The following is an 18,888-nucleotide window of genomic DNA, read 5'->3' on the forward strand; positions in this document are numbered from 1 at the left end:
GTGACGCTGTATCGTAACAGTCATGCAAATAGGGCACAATATGGGTTTTAATTTGAATTCGGAACTCCAATGAATTTAAATGGCAGAAGAGTAAGATCAGACCATCTCTCCCACCCTCCACGGAGACAGGTTCCTTTTTGCTTTTGCCAGACTGAGTCAACAGTGACTTTCGCCCAGGCTAACACAGTGCAGCTTTATTTTAAAAATTAAAAAAGTTTAAGCATGACTAACAGTGGTTCGAATCCATGGCTGAGCTGGTCACCTTATTGACTCGCGGGTTATTTGGTGACCAACTGTTCTGGGGGCCTCAGTGAACGGGAGGACCAGCGACCGAAATGACAATTGGAAGCAGGCTACCCTATGCGTAATGCCAAGCTTCTTGCACCAACAGTAGCCTATCTTGAGGAACAGTTATGTCATCAGAACTACCTCTTGGAAATTATGTGGTAGGCACTAGTGGCGAGACGTGGATTTTCAACCTCCCAGTCCTGGCCTTCTGATTGGTTGAACAATGTGCTGTATGCTGTGAGCACAGACCTAGACTAGTCTAGGAGTGCATTGCAATATGTGACCTTGCCTCCTCCACTTGCGCTTGTCTCCTCGTCCCGCATCCTGGCCCCTCCTCCGTGGAGAAAACGATAAAGTTTCCCAGCTGTCAGCCTAGCCACAACAACTTTTGAGGGACTGTTTTTCATTCACCATCCCAATTAGAAATGAGGAAAAGACTCTACAATTGAGCTTTTGCAAGATATTGAAATATAATGCTGTTGTCAGTGATGTCATCATGACATATTACTTCCTGGTACGAGGAGAGAAGCAAGTGGAGGAGGCAAGGTCGCATATTGCAACGCACTCTGTGTCAGCTGTGAGTTTGGCCAATTTCGCTCAGTACCAGCAAAGAAGGTGGATCCACCTTCTTTGGTACCAGCAGGGGGCGATGTGATCCCTTTTCCTTCCCAGTATGAGAAAACGACTGCAGGAAGTAAAGAAGAAGTCAACGCGCGGGGGCATTTGAAAATCGGAGGTATGTGTTATAACTTGGCAAAATATAAAGCGTTACGTTCACTTAACAGTGTGCTTGTGTAAAATTATACGGTGATCGATTATGCAAGAACGCCAACTGTTTGTGTATTGTGTGTGTAGTGCGATGAACTAACATACGTCTATGTCAATGTTCCGGAGCAATGTAGCTGGCTTCATTGTTTTGGAGTTGTTGACGTTTCTAAATACACTTTCGTCAAATGTTCATCCTGAAACCATATTTATTGGCATGTATTATAAGGCTATGCATCTGGGGAAATGTGTATTTCTGATATAAGGAGGTGATTGGTGTCCGTGAATTAATTCTCGTTACTGTTACTGTATCTTTGATTATGGTTCATGAATAACATTTAACCCCGTCTTACAAACTCAAACCTTTTGCATGGGACTTCTTCTTTAGGTCCACTGTCAAACATCACCGACGGGAACAATGGCGTTACAACCGCAAGATCTGGAGGACTCTCTAAAGGCGTTTATGATGATGCTAGATGACAGTGAAGCCGTTGCAGAAGCGCAACGTATACGAAATACAGCGCAACATTTGTTTGATCACCACACTGACACCATGAAGACAATCACACAGTACCATAATGGTAAATAGTACTTTATTTCACATACTATGCCAGTGCAGTAATAATGCCGCACCAGGGGGGTGGAAAGGATAAATTAAGTATAGCCGGTGTGGCAGCTTTTGTGATATGCACCGGAATTCTCATCCGCATGTACATCTGCTTGTACGAGGCTATGGCAAGCGATGTGGGACAAATGTATGGCAGGAACCGAATGTCAACATAAAGGCCTACACAATCTTCGATATGGTCAGCAATTGTTTTGGGACTGTCATTTATGTTATGCCTACACTTTGGAATTAGATCAGAGTCTTGTTGTTACACAGGTATATTTGATTTACCCCAACTGTACCCTGTACTTAACTTTACTCGGTCTACAAGCAGATACAGGGCGGATGAGAATTCCGGTGCATATCACAAAAGCTGCCACACCGGCTTGATTGCATCGACACGCCCTATTGTATTGGCATATGGGTGATGTCTTTTATTGAGCGTAAGTTTACTTTTTTGTTTGTATTTATCTATCTATCTTTCTTATCTGTCAAGCCTTTTGCTTGTCTTGGTTTATTTTGCTCTGTTCACATTTGGTGCCATGCAGTGAATGTTATTATTCTATTTTCCCTTCCACTAGAGCTGACCCATGCGGAAGAGGAAGCTGGCCATACTCTTATGGGCCTGGAGAGGGCCAAGACCAAGATGCAGGAAGAGCTGGTTGCACTGGAGCGGGAGGTTCAGAAGAAGCAAACCCAAAGCATGAACCTAGACTCAGAGTTGGAGTATGTATTGTTTTTTCACAGTTCTTTCTTTCTTTCTGTCTTTCTTTCATTCTTTCTGTCTTTTTTTACTTCCAGCCCTACACCCAGCAGCTTTTCCCGGCTCTGCATACTAGGATGTTTTTGGGATGTCTTAATTGGGATTTTTAATTCTGTGCTATCCCACTGGTCACAGTAAGGGCCTCCACACACCGGTTCCGACAGCACAGCGGAGCACTATCGGTTCCGACATTTTCGGTTACCCCCGCACACTGACGCAGACGTGCTATAAACATGAATGGCCAATTTCATCACAGCAGAGCATGGATAATGAATGGGTGGCGCCGACAAAATAGAGCCCTGCCGTAATCGGCAGCCGACATCCAGGGACATCAGTGCCGGTATGCAGGATTGTATTGAAAACAGTGGAATCGAACATTGGCAGAGCAGTGCTCTGCACTTTCTCGGAACCAGTGTGCGGAGGCCTTAAGAAGACACACTGATCTCATTTGCAAGTATCAGAGTTCAGAAATTGTCATACCAAAGACGCTAATTGTTTCCAGAACAGAAAAAAAGGGGAAAGCATTTTAATATATTCAATCTCATTCAGTTAGTTCTCTAATTCACAGAACTAGTGATAAAGGTGTATATGTGACACATCTGCATATTTGCGTATGCTTGTGTATCACTTAAAGCACCCAAGAGAGACACTCTGCTCTTACATACTTATATTTAGTGTGGCTTTGGCCCAAAGATGTTAAAAGCAAATCCAGATATTGTCTTTCCAGTTAATACAAGTTTGTAAAATACATTTGGAAACATTTTGGGGGAAAAGTACTTGCGTGGTATTGAGCAATTCAAAGCATGACCATTTTTTGTGTGTGTGTGTAATACCCCCCTGTGATTCTGTTATGTCATTTATGTATTGGTACGGTACAAGTATTTGTTTGTCTTTGTTTGTTAACCCCTGCTTCTGTGTTACACCGGCTATGGTAAATGGATCACATGTTAAACTGATGACTGTGTGCAGGTCTAGTTCTCAGTGCTGATGTGCATACTGTACGAGTCCATAGTGACCATAAGGTCTCCTGTTGTGTTGTGGATCCCGGCAGGTTCCTGCAGAGGGAGCTAAAGGACCTGCAGGAGTGTGAGCAGGAGATGCAGGCCCTGGAGCAGGAGGTGGACGAGGACACCACAGAAATCATCCCCTCTGCCATGTGAGCACACACCACCCACACACCTATACATACACTCAATATATTTAATTAGAAATCATCCCCTCTGCTATGTGAACACCCACCCAGACATCTATACACATACTCAATATACAAACGTATTACACATACTCAATACATATTCAATATGTTCCATCAGAAATCACCCCCTCTATGTGAACACCCACCACCAACCCACACATCTATACACATACTCAATACATGTTGAATGTATTCCACATACTCAACACATATTCAATATATTACATCAGAAATCATCCCCTCTGCTGTGTGAACACTCAACGCACCATGCTTGCGGTGTGGCTGGATCAATTGGGCATTGGCCCAGAGTAGGTGGTGTCAAACAGAGAGGGGGAGGAGTAAGTCTTTGTTATTTGCCATCTCATACAATACAATGCAATTCCCACATTCACACAAATAATAGTCCTAAAAATACTCTGGAAGCACACACACACACACACACACACACACACACACACAAAAGCACAAATAAAAGTCCTAAAAAAAACGATTACTCTGGAAGCGATCACAACATGGCCTAATTTCATAACATAAAGACCTAGCCTACTTGCGCAGGAAGACTGTGTATTTGTACTTATCTCATGTCAACTGTGTTTGTCTGTCTATTGTCTCAGATACCAGTCGCAGCTCTACAACAAGGTCACACACATGAAGCTGGAGATGGACAGAGAAAATAGACAAATCTTGAAAGGAGGTAAGCGGTACTCATGCAATGCCTTTGTATCAGGTTTTCATAAGTATCCTTTCTCATAAACAGTTCAATTTAGTTCAGTAGCTTCCAATCAGAGATTAATAGATTACAAGTAGAAGTAGTCGTCAGCAGGGTGCGATTTGTCCAAAAACCAGAAGGGAGATATGTTTCAGATTTTAAGTAATATGAATGGAATTACATGAAGCTGTGATTAAAATCATGTGGAAAAAGAAGTGATATCAGTACCAGAAGGGGGGACAATCCCCCCCTACAAATTGCACCCTGCTCGTCAGTGTTTCCTTCGTTAGGCGCAGTGGAATAGCTGGTGTATAAACTGTGAGGTCATAGTCTTGTAATTACATCAGCAAGAGTGCTTTTACTTCTACTTCATACACCTCTGCCTCCAATACAGGTCACATGTCACTTCACTAACCAGTAGACCAGTGTACCTTACTCTGGGTGAATCAAATTTGTGTTAAAAACACAGTCTATCTACCACATTTTGGTACTGTAGAATAACTTGTGCAATAGCTGTATAATATTGTGTGCTCTACTTTTGCTATTGACACCTGAGAGTTGTCATTTATGTCTAAAAGGTTGGGATTTTGTATTTTTTGTATGCAGTACCACTGTCTGTAGTGGCTTGCCCAAATGGAATTTTCAGCACCACTGAGTATGCAAAAAGCCCAGAATATACACACACCTCCATATAGAGAAACTAGAATTCTAAGGCTACTGTAGAAGGCTACTGTAGAAACTTCCTAACCTCTATAATAAATAAAACAACCGGTTGGCTGAAAAGTCTTGATTTAGATCAGACAATGCAGCAGTGTGTGACAAACTGGTGTACTTTGTATAGAGTTCACTCGTGCTATAAACACACACACTCCTTACATCTTAACTGTATTTCCCATTGTCTTTCAGTTCACTACGGGAAAGACTTGGCCAGCCCGATCAACATTGACACATCTAAACTCTCACCAACTGAGATCAGTGATAAGCTTTGGGCTCTTGTCAGCACAGACTGGATCTAACTTGTCGACTAACTCGTCTTTTTGCCTTTTCTTTCTAATGTTCGTTGTGTAAATGCTTTTTTGTAAACTATTTAAGCTGTATCTATAAGACAACCTCATTTTGTACTCATGAGGTTTACTTGTCATTTTATGTTTAGACCACTAGGTGTCATGGCGTCCCTTTCTGAATTTGTTAGTGTCAAATTGGTGTCGAGTTCCTTTTTGTGGATCAAAAATCTTTTTTTTTCTGTACATGGGTTCTCATGACAGAGCTGTTTAATCTTGTAAATGTTTGTTTGTTTGTTTTTTTGTTCTGAAAACATAACAGTAAAAGATCACAAATTCAACATCTTTCTGAAGTGTCTTCTCTGATGATGTACAGTATGCCTGACATGTGAGAAATCAAACCACAAAGCAATCATTGAACAAAAGATTTATTTTACATATATTACAAAATGCTACATAACTTAAGAGTAAACGTATTCAGTCAAAAATACTTATTTCAGTCAACAATAGCTGTACACAACATAGATATACATTACAAGATAGGATTTCCTATACGTTAAAATGCAGTTCCTTCTACACAAATTGTCCCTCTTGCAGTCGTATGGTTGCTGGTGCTATCCCATTTCTCAAGTGGAGGACATTTTATACTGGTCTGTATTTGCTGAAAAAAACGCTGCATAGAGACTTCGTACGACCTTAGACTGGGAGGCAGGTCCATCTCTCTGCAGTCTCTACGGCGACATACTCCACAAACCCAGCGAGGCCCCGTCGAAGCCACACTAGATCTGTTTACTCGTTTGAGCTTGCAGCTTGCCAGGCGCATGTTTTGGAGCCGTCCCGAACCACCCCACGCAAAGGGTGGAGGCCACAAGAACTTGGTTCGTGCACAGCCAAGCCCAGAGACCACTGGCAGAAAAATAGGGGGAAAAAATAAGCCTTCGGAAACCTGTCATTTTCTCATGTGTGCTTCTCATTCTCTGTAGGAGCGCATGGTTTCTGAGTAAAAACCGGAGTGCTGTGTGCAAAGGTCCTCGCAAATGTCCATGCCACCCTTCTGCACCTTTTGAACAACATGACACTTTTAGAAACAACTAGACAATATCCTGGTGTAAAATGCTTGAGTGCATTGTGTGTGTGTGGGTTGTGTGGTGCTGCTGCTCTTTGTTGAAGTCCCTACCTACCCTCTATTCAGATGAAGCTCAGAGGCCCCTACTGTGACCTCATGTTCAACATGTCAGTGCTAGAGTCTGAATTCAAAAGGCGGGATGGTGGAATCCATGCCAAACAGTCCTCTGTAAAGGCGGCCCATGCTGCCCATGCAATTGAATGAATTGCATGTAAAAAAAAAAAAGTCCAATGCTTCGGCATCAGAGTCAATAAGATAGACAGGCACACAATGAGGTGGTGCCATGAAGTGCATTTCAGAGTGGTTTCCATTCAACAGGTCAGATAAGTTCCAGCATGTTTTTGGTTTTTTTGTTCACGTGCTACAGAAAACAAGTCCTATTTCTGAGAGAGAGAGAGATGGGCACAAAAAAAGAGTTTGTCCATGCCCCCAACTCAACTCAACTCTTGGACATCCTGGGGTAGATGGACTTGACGGTGGAGGGCGTGAAGTTGCCCGAGGAGACGGTGTTCTCCACCCCGCCCTCCCCCAGCCGATGGGAGGGCAGCTCCGTCTTGCTGGTGCTGCACTCCAGGAAGGGCAGGCCGATCTTCTTGACCTGGCCGTCCTTGGTGAGCAGGCAGTGGCGGCACAGCAGCCGGATGATGGCGCGCCGCATGTCCTTGCTGGTCAGCGTGTAGATGATGGGGTTGAGCAGGGAGTTGAGCATGGCCACGCCCAGGAAGTAGTCGGCGCGGAAGAGCACCGGGCAGCCGTGCGCCGGGCAGCAGAAGTCCAGGATGAGGAGCAGGAAGAGGGGCAGCCAGCAGGCGATGAAGACGCCCAGCACGATGGTGACCGTCTTGAGCAGCGCCATGTACTTCTGGGACTTGCGCGCCAGGCCCGACTTGCGCTGCGCCGGGCCCAGGCCCAGCCGCTGCGTGTTGGACTTGACGATGCGGAAGATGCGCGCATACAGCACCACGATGGACAGCAGCACGGCCGAGAACACCGTCACGCAGAAGAGGATGTAGCTCTTGGCGTAGAGTGGCAGCACCGTGGAGCAGTGGTCCATCTGGCCCATGCAGTTCCAGCCCATGATGGGCAGCACGCCCAGCAGCACCGCGATCACCCAGCTGGCGCCGATCAGGGCGAACATGCGGCCCCGCTTGGCCCCCTGGTAGGGCTTCATCCGCACCATGGTGACGTGCCGTTCAATGGCGATGGCCAGCAGGCTGATGACGGAGGCGGCCAGCGTGATGAAGACGCCGCCCTCCCTCACGAACCACTGCAGCGGGGTCATCTTGAGCGTGTTGGCCCCGGAGGTGATGATGTTCACCATGTAGGTGAAGCCGGCCAGCAGGTCGGAGAGGGTGAGGTTGCCCAGCAGGTAGTACATGGGCAGGTGGAACTTCTTGTTCATGTAGATGGCCACCAGCACCACCGTGTTCTCCAGCACGATGAGCAGGCAGATGATGAGGAAGATGATGGCCTCTGGTTTCAGGCCGTCTTTGTACTTGGACTCCTGGAGCTTGCCCGTGTGGTTGTAATGTCTGACCAAGGCCAGGTTGCTGTTGTACTCGTCAAACATGCTGAGGTAGCCAACTGTGGGCACTGGCATTGGGGATGCAGCAGAGTAAGCCATGTGCGATGTTAACTCCATCTTTACTAGTCACAGTTTTTGCCTTCTTGATTGACCAAAAACACAGCTGGAAAAAGTCCTCCTTTCAACACTTAGTTCTTGTCATAATCATGACTTTGTTTTGGGGAAAAAATGATAGTGGTCGTGTAATTTATATCCTCGTTGTATAGTGATGTATATATCCTTGAATGGTTGGTTCAATCTGGATGATTTGAGAATGAAAAATCAATTTTCCTTCTTGCCCCAAGCTCAGCTATCCTGTATCACAACCACAGTGCTCCCCTGAAAGAGAAAGAATGCGTTAGTGCACCGTACCACATCGCCAAAATGCGCACGCATAACATCGCCAAATACGCACGCTTAACATCTTTGTAGTAATGATGATAATCGGTTAAAAAAAACAAATTCTTAAGTTATTTAGCAATAGCGTACATGTTCTTCATTACGAAAGCATTCTACTGTACAATATATGAAAGGGAAGACCAGGAACGTTTGTGGGAATATTGATATCAAAGCAGTGTCGCTCAGCGAAAAAATAAATCCTGGATATGGCGAAAGTGCAATGACCATGAGCTTTCTTTCACTTTTTAAGTTTGGCATATAGTTATTACAGTCTGAAGTACTATTTTTGAACAGTGTGGTTCGTTAATTGAGCTTGTTTGAAAAACTTTTTAAGACGCCGTTGAAAAGTTTTTGAGACGCCGTATAGCTATGTGGAAGGATAAAAGAAACAGTAAGGGGAAATTAGCGACTTACCTTGCGCATCCAAAGTCCCTTGTAAAGTTTAGTGAAAAGAAACTGACGATGCGTGCACAGTCCTCAGTCCCAGAATAGAGAATAACTCAACATGGAATTTCGTCAGGACATGAACACGAGCGGAGAAGGGGGCTGGCCTCTCAAAGTTGCGTTGTTTGGTTGTGGGTTATTCAAGTAGGTCTGTGAGTCACCTCCCACCTCCACGGACGACAGAGTGAGTGTGACAATTTGATGGGCTTCATACATTTGAAATTCGTAATGAGTAATGAGATTAGGCCTACGATAAATAGTCTCTTCATTTGTCACAGATGCTTTAAATATGTGGCTTTCCTCTTCTCTACTAAAACAGGCTCACCGTGTCAATTCTTAATAATAGCCCTAGTTACTTTGTTTGTAGTCTGCCTGAAGACCATGCTAAACATAAGCTGCATGGCAAAACATTTTTAGTGTAGTTTTCAGTTTTTACTCGTTTTCTTATACTCTTATAGGCCTACTCTCACTGATATTGTTATGTTTGCAGAATGGAATGGAGCAGAGACAAGGGGAAAAATATCCCACCACTCACAAAAATGTTTACATGCAGCCACTAAATAAAATCCAAAGACAGAGACTCTGCCAGAATACTGCTATTAAACATCTGGCAGCACCTCTGATATGCACATTATAAAGGAGCTGTTTTAAAACATGACTTTAACATGGGAAGAGATCTCCTCTTTGTGGACTACAGCTCGGCCTTCAATACCATCCGGCCTTACAGTCTTCGTTCCAAAATACACCAGCTGGGACTAAATACCACCTTGTGCAACTGGATTGTGGATTTTCTGACTGATCGCACACAGAGGGTCAGAGTAGGTGATCACATGTCATCCACTATTACCATCAACACCGGCGCGCCCCAAGGATGTGTTCTAAGCCCTCTGCTCTACACCCTGTTCACCCATGACTGCTCTGCCTCTTTCCCCTCCAACCTCATAGTCAAGTTCGCTGACGACACCACCGTTCTTGGACTGATAACAAACAACGATGAGACGGACTACAGGAAGGAGGTACAACATCTGGCATCATGGTGTGACAACAATAACCTGGCCCTAAACACCAAAAAGACCAAGGAAATTATTGTAGACTTTCGGAGGAACAAGACCCCTCACAGACCCCTCTCCATCGGCTCAGAGGTGGTGGAGAGGGTCAACAGCTTTAAATTCCTGGGGGTGACTGTGGCTGATGATCTGTCCTGGGGTACACAGATAGCCTCAACCGTGGGTAAGGCCCAGCAAAGACTTTACTTCTTGAGGAAGTTAAGAGGCTATCACATCCCCAGACCGCTGCTGGTGAACTTTTATAACTGTGCGATCAGCAGCGTTCTGATGTATGGGTCTTTGGTGTGGTACTCTGGCTCCACAAAAGCAGACCAGCAGGCACTCCAGCGTGTGGTAAAAACAGCACAGAGAATCACTGGGACACCTCTCCCAGAGATAGGTACAATCTACACCACACGCTGTCTACGAAGAGTGCAAAACATCTTGCAAGACTGTCACCACCCTGCTTACCACCTGTTCCAACTGCTTCCCTCAGGCAGAAGATACAGGTCATTACAGGCACGAACTACAAGACTTTCTAATAGCCTGTACCCTGAAGCCATTAGACTGCTTAATTCTAGTGCTCTTACATAGGTCTCTGGACTGGTGTTCTGTGATTTTTAAAGGGATGGCACTTACTGTAATATCCTATTGATTTTGTGTATTCATACATGTGTGCATACATGTGTGTGTGTGTGTGTGTGTGTGTGTGTGTGTGTGTGTGAGAGTGTGTGTGTGTGTGTGTGTGTGTGTGTGTGTGTGTGTGTTGTGTGCACCTAAAAAATATCAACAGCACTGGGTTATTAACTTTGAATTGTGGGGAGAGGATCACATTTTTTTTATTTTACTGTTTTTGATTTACTTGATTAATTTGTTAATACTCATATTATTATTACTATTATTTACTTTAATTTATTATACTTCATGATATACTTCATGAATTTAGACTTTATTTGACTACTTCTTTTTGGTTACTTCTATAGGCCTACTTCAAACTACGCAGTGTTGTTGCTCCACCCACAATTTCGTTGACTTCATTGACAATGACAATAAACTCCTTGAACTTGAACTATAGTGTACTGGTTGCCACAAAGGTATTAAGTTATCTGTGGAAAGAATTCAACTTAGGTCAACATGTTTTATTTTAAGACACCATTAATGTCCTCCCAAGTCCTCTTTGGCAAAGTGTTGGCAAAAAAAAAATGAAATGGTTGGTGATCTCACACACAGACATATATGGGATTAAACCACAGAATAGTATGATTCTGCTAGGCGTTAACTAAATGTTGAGAATATTCACAAGTCATCTATCCCGGTTTATTTCTTTATTGGTGTGGTGGTGGCAAAAATGTTGGCGTATCATTTTAATAACAATCATTAACCACATTTACATGTGAACTTTTAATCTAATTTCATGTATGCCTAAACTGAATGTGAATCGCGCAGTCAAATCATCTCCTTACGTTTTAGTGTCTGTAGTATGTAAACCAATTATAATGTATTAGGTTTATAATGTCCCTATAAGCTGATGACAAAAGACCAACAAAGGTCGGCGTCTGCGCCTGAACTTACGTAATACTCGTGTATTGCTTGGTGCGTGCACTCCCAAAAAGTAGTAATCAGTCAAGATAATGGAAAAATGGAGACATTGAGAATGGACTAGCTCCGAAATGTCTGTTTCTCCAGTTAACCTTAGACTTCTGTTGTTTAATTTCGGCTTCAATACACTTTTTCACACAAGTCTTGTGTGCGCCTCCCATAAACTGATAAAATGAGGAAACTGCCCATGTAAACAGTAGGTTTAAACCGATTATATTTTAACGGTTTAAATGAAAAATGTAAACAGGCTATTGTAGCATGTCACCATGGCTTCCCAGAAGACCGCCTCCACTAGGATCTGTACCTTAAATTCAAAGAAGTGTTTGGACAATTCAAATTGTGCTGTCAACAAAGTTCTATTGTCCCCCATGGTGACCATAAGATGTAGGTCCCACTTTAAAACTGAAATTACGTAATTGAGTGGGAAGGCTGTGATTGGTTGGCCAGCTTTATGTTTTCTTTAAACAGGAAGCTCTGTCATTGTGCCTTGAAGGGAGAGGGATATCCTTCAGAAACACCTATGAGGTCATTCTGGGCTGTTCTGGGCTGCTGGACACTAGACTTGACTGCATGTACTGTGCTCAGGGCAGACGGTGGACAGACGTGTAGTACGCAGAGGGCCTAGGGCACTAACCAGTACAACTTGGGGCACCAACCGCTTTGCCCCCATAATTGGGGCCTCTTAAATTGAGATTGGCCAAAAATGTCATGAAAAAAACATTGAATTACTTCACAAAGCAAATGTTTATTAGTTAATAGATATTGTTATTATTATTTAATTATGAGGGGGGGGCCTCCTGACCAGTTATTCTTAGGGGCTCAAAAATCTTAGCAGCGGCCCTGACTGGCCTCAGCTCAATAGAGGAACACACTGTCCTGTGGGTCTTACGCACCGCGGCGCCGCCACACCCTGGGAAAGCGTGATTCATGCCATTCTGCAAGGACGCCAGTTTTTTTCCAGCAGCAAAACATCAACAACAACAATGCACCTCCCTATAAATAATCAACTTTTTTCTGGTTAGGTTTTTTTTGTTGTTTTTTCACCTGGACCATTGGACAAGTGGTCTGTTTTCATAAGTGGCTTCGCTACATGTTTGGCTCTACACATATAGATTTCCTGAGAAGGTCAAGACACTGGTGTTTAAATTTGGCTACAGGTCAAAGAACACAGGCATACCAAAGCTCTGTGAGGGCCTCCTCTACCTTAGGGAGCACTTGTGCCTGCTGCGAGACCCCTGTCCTGTCTAGGGGAGGGGGGTCGGGTGCGGGGGGTGTTTTGGGCCCCTCTCATCCTTGATGTGTCCAGGGCCTTCTCCAGTTGGCAGTGAGGTTGCGTGCGGTAACAAGCGCTCTGACCTCCTTCACCTGCCCCGTGGCCCACACACTGCCCAGCTCATAGCCCATGGCATGGGGAGGGGGGTTTATCACTCCTCGGGAAAGACAGTTTTTAGCCTACAGCCCCCCCACCTCCCACCACCCCCAACCCCACTCTTGCACGCGCACACACACACACACACACACACACACACACACACACACACACACACACACACACACACACACACCACCCACTGAGGCTGTTTAACATGCAAGTGTGATTAGCACACAGAGGGTGCCCCTCCCCCGAGTCCCTTGTCCTCGCTGACAGCTCAGCATCTCTCCCTACACTACAGAACCAGATCAAAATCTGTCCGCCCCAAGCCCCCAACTTCCAGCGCTTCTTGTTGCTGTGGTGGTGCACAGCTAGCTCGGCCCCTCTTGGGTGTTCTTGACAGGCATTTACCCCTGTGACGCAAAAAAGCTACTCAACGCAGGAAGTGTGGCCACTTCTCGCTGCTCACTTTATTTTAAACATCACTGACAGGTCACATCAGCAAGAGGCCCCCAACCCTCTTTTGTTTGCATACAAGAGCAACAAGTGGTAAACTTGTATAGTCTATTTACGACATGTTGTAACGTCATCGTTAGACTGTTATGTCCAACCGGAGGTTTTGTGCTTGAAAATATAATAAAACTGTAGACAGACATAGGGTATATTAAAGTGCTAAGACATTGATATACTGTAACAAATATTTGCAAACATAGATTCACTGTAGAAATAGATCTAAACATAGATCACTGTTACAGTTAGGACCACAAATATTTGGACATCTGCACAATTTTCATCTTTTTGGTGCTGTACACCATCCCAATGGATTTGAAATGAAACAAACGAGATGTACATTAACAGCAGACTTTCAGCTTTAATATGGGGGTGTTTGCGTCCAAATCGAGTGAACTGTGAAGAAATTATGACATTTTCTATCAGTGCCACCCCATTTTTAAGGGACCAAAAGTAATTGGACAGTCTAGTATTTATACATCAAACTTTTGATTTTTAATTATTTGGTTGAAAATACTTTCCAGTCAGTAAGAGCCTGTAATTTGCAATACATAGACATCAATAGACACTGGGTTTTATCCCTGGTGATGCTATGGTGAGCTCTCTATTGCAACAGTCTTCAGTTCCTGCTTATTCTTAGGGTATTTTCCCTTCAGTTTTGCCTCCAGCAAGTGAAATGCTTGCTCAACCGTACTCAGGTGAGGTGATTGACTGGGCCATTGAATAATATTCCACTTTTTTGGGGTAGAAATGGCTTAATGGCTTTCAGATGAAGCTTTGGGCCATTGTCCATCTGCACTGTGAATCCTTGTGCAATGAGTTCAGAACCATTAGATTTAATATGACATGATAATATAGCCTGAAAATCTTCAGAATTCATCATGTGGCTTTTGTTGGTAGTCCTCATCATCAATAAATACAAGGGGGACATAGTATTGACAGATATGCATGCCCTCATCATGACACTACCACCACCATGATTCACTGATTGGGTGGTATGCTTTGAATCATGAGCAGTTCCTTCCCTTCTCTATACTCCTTTCTTCCCATTACCCTTGTACAAGATGATTTTTGTCTCCTCTGTCCATAGGATGTAGCTCAAGATCTATACAGTCTTTTTAAGACGTTGTTTGGCAAAGCCAAATCTGGTATTGCTATTTCTGATGCAATCAATAATTTACATCTTTTAGTAAACCCTCTGCATTTCCTATGGTGAAGTGTTCCTCACTGTTCTTCATCTTTTTCTTGATTGTTGCCTTGGACATGCATCCACCGTTCACCTGGACACTGTTCTACATCTGGCCAACAGTTGGGAGATGGGCTTTTGTTCACCAGATACAGAATAATGTCTGTCATCCACAGCATTTGTCTTCCATGTCTGCCAGGTAATTTGGTGTTGCTCTGGTATTTATTTTTTTCCAACATTCTGAACTCTTGAATTAATCATATTCAATGTTTCCCCATCTCTCAAATGGGTTTGTTTTGATTTTTTTCAACCTTATGATGGCTTGCATCACTGATGGTGACAGGTGGACTTTGGATCCCATAGATATTCCGTAAAAATATATGGAAATGCAAATGGAACACTTCAAATGAACTCTAAGACCTTGTATTGACATCTTGGTGATGGTGTAGTAAGGGAATAACACACATCTGACTGGAAAATAGCTGAGAAGCCTACTGTCCAATTACTTTTGATCCCTTGAAAAGTGGGCAACACACACAAAAAACGTTGCTATTTCATTCATGATTATGCGATATGGATTTTAACACCCTCACATTAACGCTGAGAGTCTACAGTTAATGCACAGCTTGTTTGTTTTATTTCAAATCCATTGTGGTGGGGTATAGGGTGGAAAAGGATGATGATTGTGTTGCTGTCCAAATATTTCTGGCCCTAACTGTATGTCCAGAAAGCTTTACGTCTTAAAGTAATAATAAAGTAGACATGAATTATCGCAAAAACACTGACATAGGCCTAATTAAACAAATGTCGGAAAATATATATATATTTTAAATGCATGCTATTCTCCACGTGCAACAATGAGACAGAAAGCAAATGTGAAATTCTGATGTGAGTAACAGTTGGATGGTTGCCTGAAGCCGTGCATTGTGAAAGGTGAAACGTGAACGTGTCTTCCATTCTTCATCCAAAATGTCACTTCCTCCACTTCAGTTTCTGATTATTGTTTCTGGCCTTTTTCTCAGACGCAGTACATTCTTGGTCTGACTAGCAGGGCGGTAAGCTTTGGCCTCTCCTCCCCTTTCACTTTTCACTGGGTGTTTTTTTTATTGTGTGTTTTGGCAAAATCCATTTTCATATGCATGGGAAATATTTATTTTTTAAATTATAAATGTTTGGCAAGGAAGCATGGCAAGGAATCAATCCAGTCCAGACACAAAAGTGGTCTAAACTTTTGAAAAGGCTTAGCAAAGAACTCACCTGCCTGTATGTTTCGTGGTCACAGGGGCCATATGCTTTGACCCTTTTTTTTCCCTCCAAGCCAAATTTGTGACACCTGTCCACTGGGGTCATAAATCCCCCTTAACCGCCGACCACGCTCCTGTCACCTCATGTACTGCTGAAACCACTCAGGGATCACAGCTCTCTGTGTGAGTGTCTTGCAAATTGGAATTGCCATGCCAAGTTTAGGTGGAGCGTCCTTTTTTTTGAGTCCCTTAGTATCGTGTCCAAAGACTGAGTTAGAGCTCAGAGAAATGACTTCATGGGATGGAGGGAAAGCTGGAACTTTTGAATCTGTTTTTGTATTCCATGACTTAACATGTTGGTTTTTGCGGGCTAATTTAGCCTAACTGGATCCATCTCAGGCTGCTCTGACATGCCCCTTCATTGTCCTCTAGTCAAACAACCTCCCTAATGCAGCCAGTTGCTTCACAGCCTGTGGCAGGAGAGTCAGCTAGGCTTTAGATGACAGTCGAGACTTGGGTAAAACCTGTATTATGATCGACAGGCTGATTTGTTTACTTGACTCTCTACAGTCTCCTGTCAGTCTCTCCTGTATGACTTCGCTTTCTGAAAGGTGAAATCCGTCTCAAAGGGGCAATTTTTCACAAAACACTCATAATCCCCTGTATTGAGCAGGTTTTCTTTTGCGCTCCACGTGAGGAAATCTTGTTCAGAATGTGACTGGAGGCGCTTTTTAAAGAAGGATGAATTCCTTCGACCCTTTTCTTTCACAATGGTGAAGGGCACTGCATGCAGGCATGCAGGCAACCTTGATCCAGACCACTTGTTTTTCCGTATTTTAGTTACGAGGAAACTGACTCTTGAAGTTGTTGGCGTCACACATACGCCAGACAATTTGTTTTACGGGGCAAACTTAAGCAATAAAACAAGGAGATAAAAGCCAAGTCTGTGTGGATTTCTGTAAATGAAACAAACGATTTTTGGCGTTTTATAATCTCTCTCATCAGTTTCCTCTTGTGCAGAAAAAGAAAGAGAAAGAGGGCTGGCACACTCTCCAAGGATGGCCGAAAGGACTGGATGCTTTTTTCCCTCTCTTTCAGGCAGTGGGGAATTCTGGGCCAAATAAACACAGGAAAGGCCTGCCGTTTGGGACTACACTGATTACTCATAAACTATGGTTGTGTACTGTATATAGCTTTTTGTCTTTAGTCATACAAACATCCTTATACATACGTACTGTCTATACCATCGCTTTGTTTCCACAATTCTTTTACTATCTTCTTCTCTAATTAGGTCCATCTCTCTCTCTCTCTCTCTCTCTCTCTCTCTCTCTCTCTCTCTCTCTCTCTCTCTCTCTCTCTCTCTCTCTCTCTCTCTGAACCACTGTTTTGTTGTCTTTTCTTCACTCTTTCTTTCCCTGCCTCTCAGACTGACTTCAGAACAAGAACAGATTGAACATGAAGTTGCTCTGGAGATAAATGTGCTCAATCCAGATATGTCTTTAGATGTAAAGCATCTTGCATCTTCTTCACTCTGTATTTGAACAGAACTACCAAAGTGGAGTACCAACTTTCACATTCTCATACACAAATAATGCAGTGAAGTATTATTGCACTCAGTGGAGTATTACGCTCTAGATCAGATGCATGGAACCCCAAAAGAAAAGTTCATAAAGCAGTTTTGGTTCACACACTGATAAGCTGAAAAGACTCAACATTTTAAACATAGGAGATTTTCAAATTTATGTGCCGAGTATGTAGATGTTTCAGCATGCTGCTTTCTGCAGTGCTCTCTGTGCTTACAGTGAACCCAACTACTTAGCATAGTTGTGCAGTAGAAAAATCTCCTTCCTTTTCCATTGTAGCCTTGCGGTAACAGTTCTTGAGATGCTGAGCCAAGCTCTTGCCACTGACCCAGAGCTCATGGCACTCGACTGAGAAGGTGTGAATCTGCTGTGGATAAGAGAAGGCCCTTCTTGGCCTGCCTCTGTTTGTTGTGCTGAATCACATCTATGCCCCTCAGTGTCGTGTTAGCTCTTCTCTGTAGGGTGTTAATTACCTTTGCTACAGCATAGGTCTTTATTTTTAAAATCCTCACCAATCCCCCAAACTCTCCTATCTCACACTTCACCATTTGCTATCACTTGTTAAGCTCACATAGCCACAGGATTTCACAGGCATGCCTTGCTGCATAAACAAGCTCTTTTTCCATTCTGTCTGTCGCTTTCTTGCCTTCTTTCTCTTTATATCTCCCTCTCTCACTCCCCTCTCTCTCTCTCTCTCTCTCTCTCTCTCTCTCTCTCTCTCTCTCTCTCTCTCTCTCACGCACACACACACCACGCATGCACACATTTGCTGTTGTTATGGCGGACAGGGTCAGTTTAGATCAGGGAGCCGTTCCATCCCCAGATGTTTGAGCTTCTTGTGGTTTGTGGCCTGGCCTCGCCGCAACCACATCGAGTCCTTCTTCCACGCTGCCCCGCTTCAGGCCCCATGCTCGCCTTCAGCCTGTAGTAGCCGACTGCACTATCCTTCCTCCGCTCTGTGTCACTTCTGGATGACCTAAGATGGTCCGGTCAGAGCTGCCGCTCACCACACAATTTCCATCCGCCACTCGCCTCTGTGCTGCTTGACGACTGACCAACCGACCGACCGACCGACCGAAGCAAAGGCCAGCTTCTGACTTCTGAAAGGTGGTTTTGTTTTGGGAATTGGGAGGGTGAGGGGTGGGCTTCAATCGTTCAATTTTTTGTGGTTTTTGCTATGAGCTCATCTCCAAGATGGACTAATGGAACGGAAAAGCTTCCAACCCCCAAATTCATTGCGAAAGACAGAGTGGAGAGAGAGAGAGAGATGGGGGGGAGAAAAGGCGTTTGATAGTGAGAGAGTGGCCGAGTGGTTTTGAAAAGGAGACAAATTCACACACTTCATGAATAACACGACACTCACTGATCTCCCCCCCACACACGCAATTATCTGCGTCCTTGTGTTGGGAAAGAGGTCTCTCGTGACTATGGAGCCACAGAGTAAAGCCCAGCCATGGTTGGGGGAGTTTTAGATGGGGTTGATTCAT

The 18,888-nt window shown here is 43.9% G+C and overlaps 2 protein-coding genes across 2 annotated transcripts; one reads left to right on the forward strand and one right to left on the reverse strand.

Annotated features, from left to right (window-relative positions):
- The first annotated feature begins 922 nt into the window (after positions 1-922).
- spc24 (SPC24 component of NDC80 kinetochore complex) lies at positions 923-5,669 on the forward strand. Its single transcript, XM_063183618.1, has 6 exons — positions 923-1,024; positions 1,442-1,634; positions 2,242-2,386; positions 3,475-3,579; positions 4,233-4,312; positions 5,234-5,669. Exons 2-6 carry the CDS (start codon positions 1,472-1,474, stop codon positions 5,341-5,343), a joined length of 603 nt encoding a protein of 200 aa, XP_063039688.1. The 5' UTR covers positions 923-1,024; positions 1,442-1,471; the 3' UTR covers positions 5,344-5,669.
- Positions 5,670-5,740: 71 nt separating this feature from the next.
- On the reverse strand, positions 5,741-9,069 carry s1pr5a (sphingosine-1-phosphate receptor 5a). The gene is made up of 2 exons (XM_063183605.1): positions 8,832-9,069; positions 5,741-8,357 (listed from the first exon to the last, which is right to left on the reverse strand). Exon 2 carries the CDS (start codon positions 8,094-8,096, stop codon positions 6,894-6,896), a length of 1,203 nt encoding a protein of 400 aa, XP_063039675.1. The 5' UTR covers positions 8,097-8,357; positions 8,832-9,069; the 3' UTR covers positions 5,741-6,893.
- Between the last annotated feature and the right edge of the window lie 9,819 nt (positions 9,070-18,888).

The sequence above is a fragment of the Engraulis encrasicolus genome, chromosome 2 (genome assembly GCF_034702125.1).
Source record: "Engraulis encrasicolus isolate BLACKSEA-1 chromosome 2, IST_EnEncr_1.0, whole genome shotgun sequence".
NCBI classification, from domain to species: domain Eukaryota; kingdom Metazoa; phylum Chordata; class Actinopteri; order Clupeiformes; family Engraulidae; genus Engraulis; species Engraulis encrasicolus.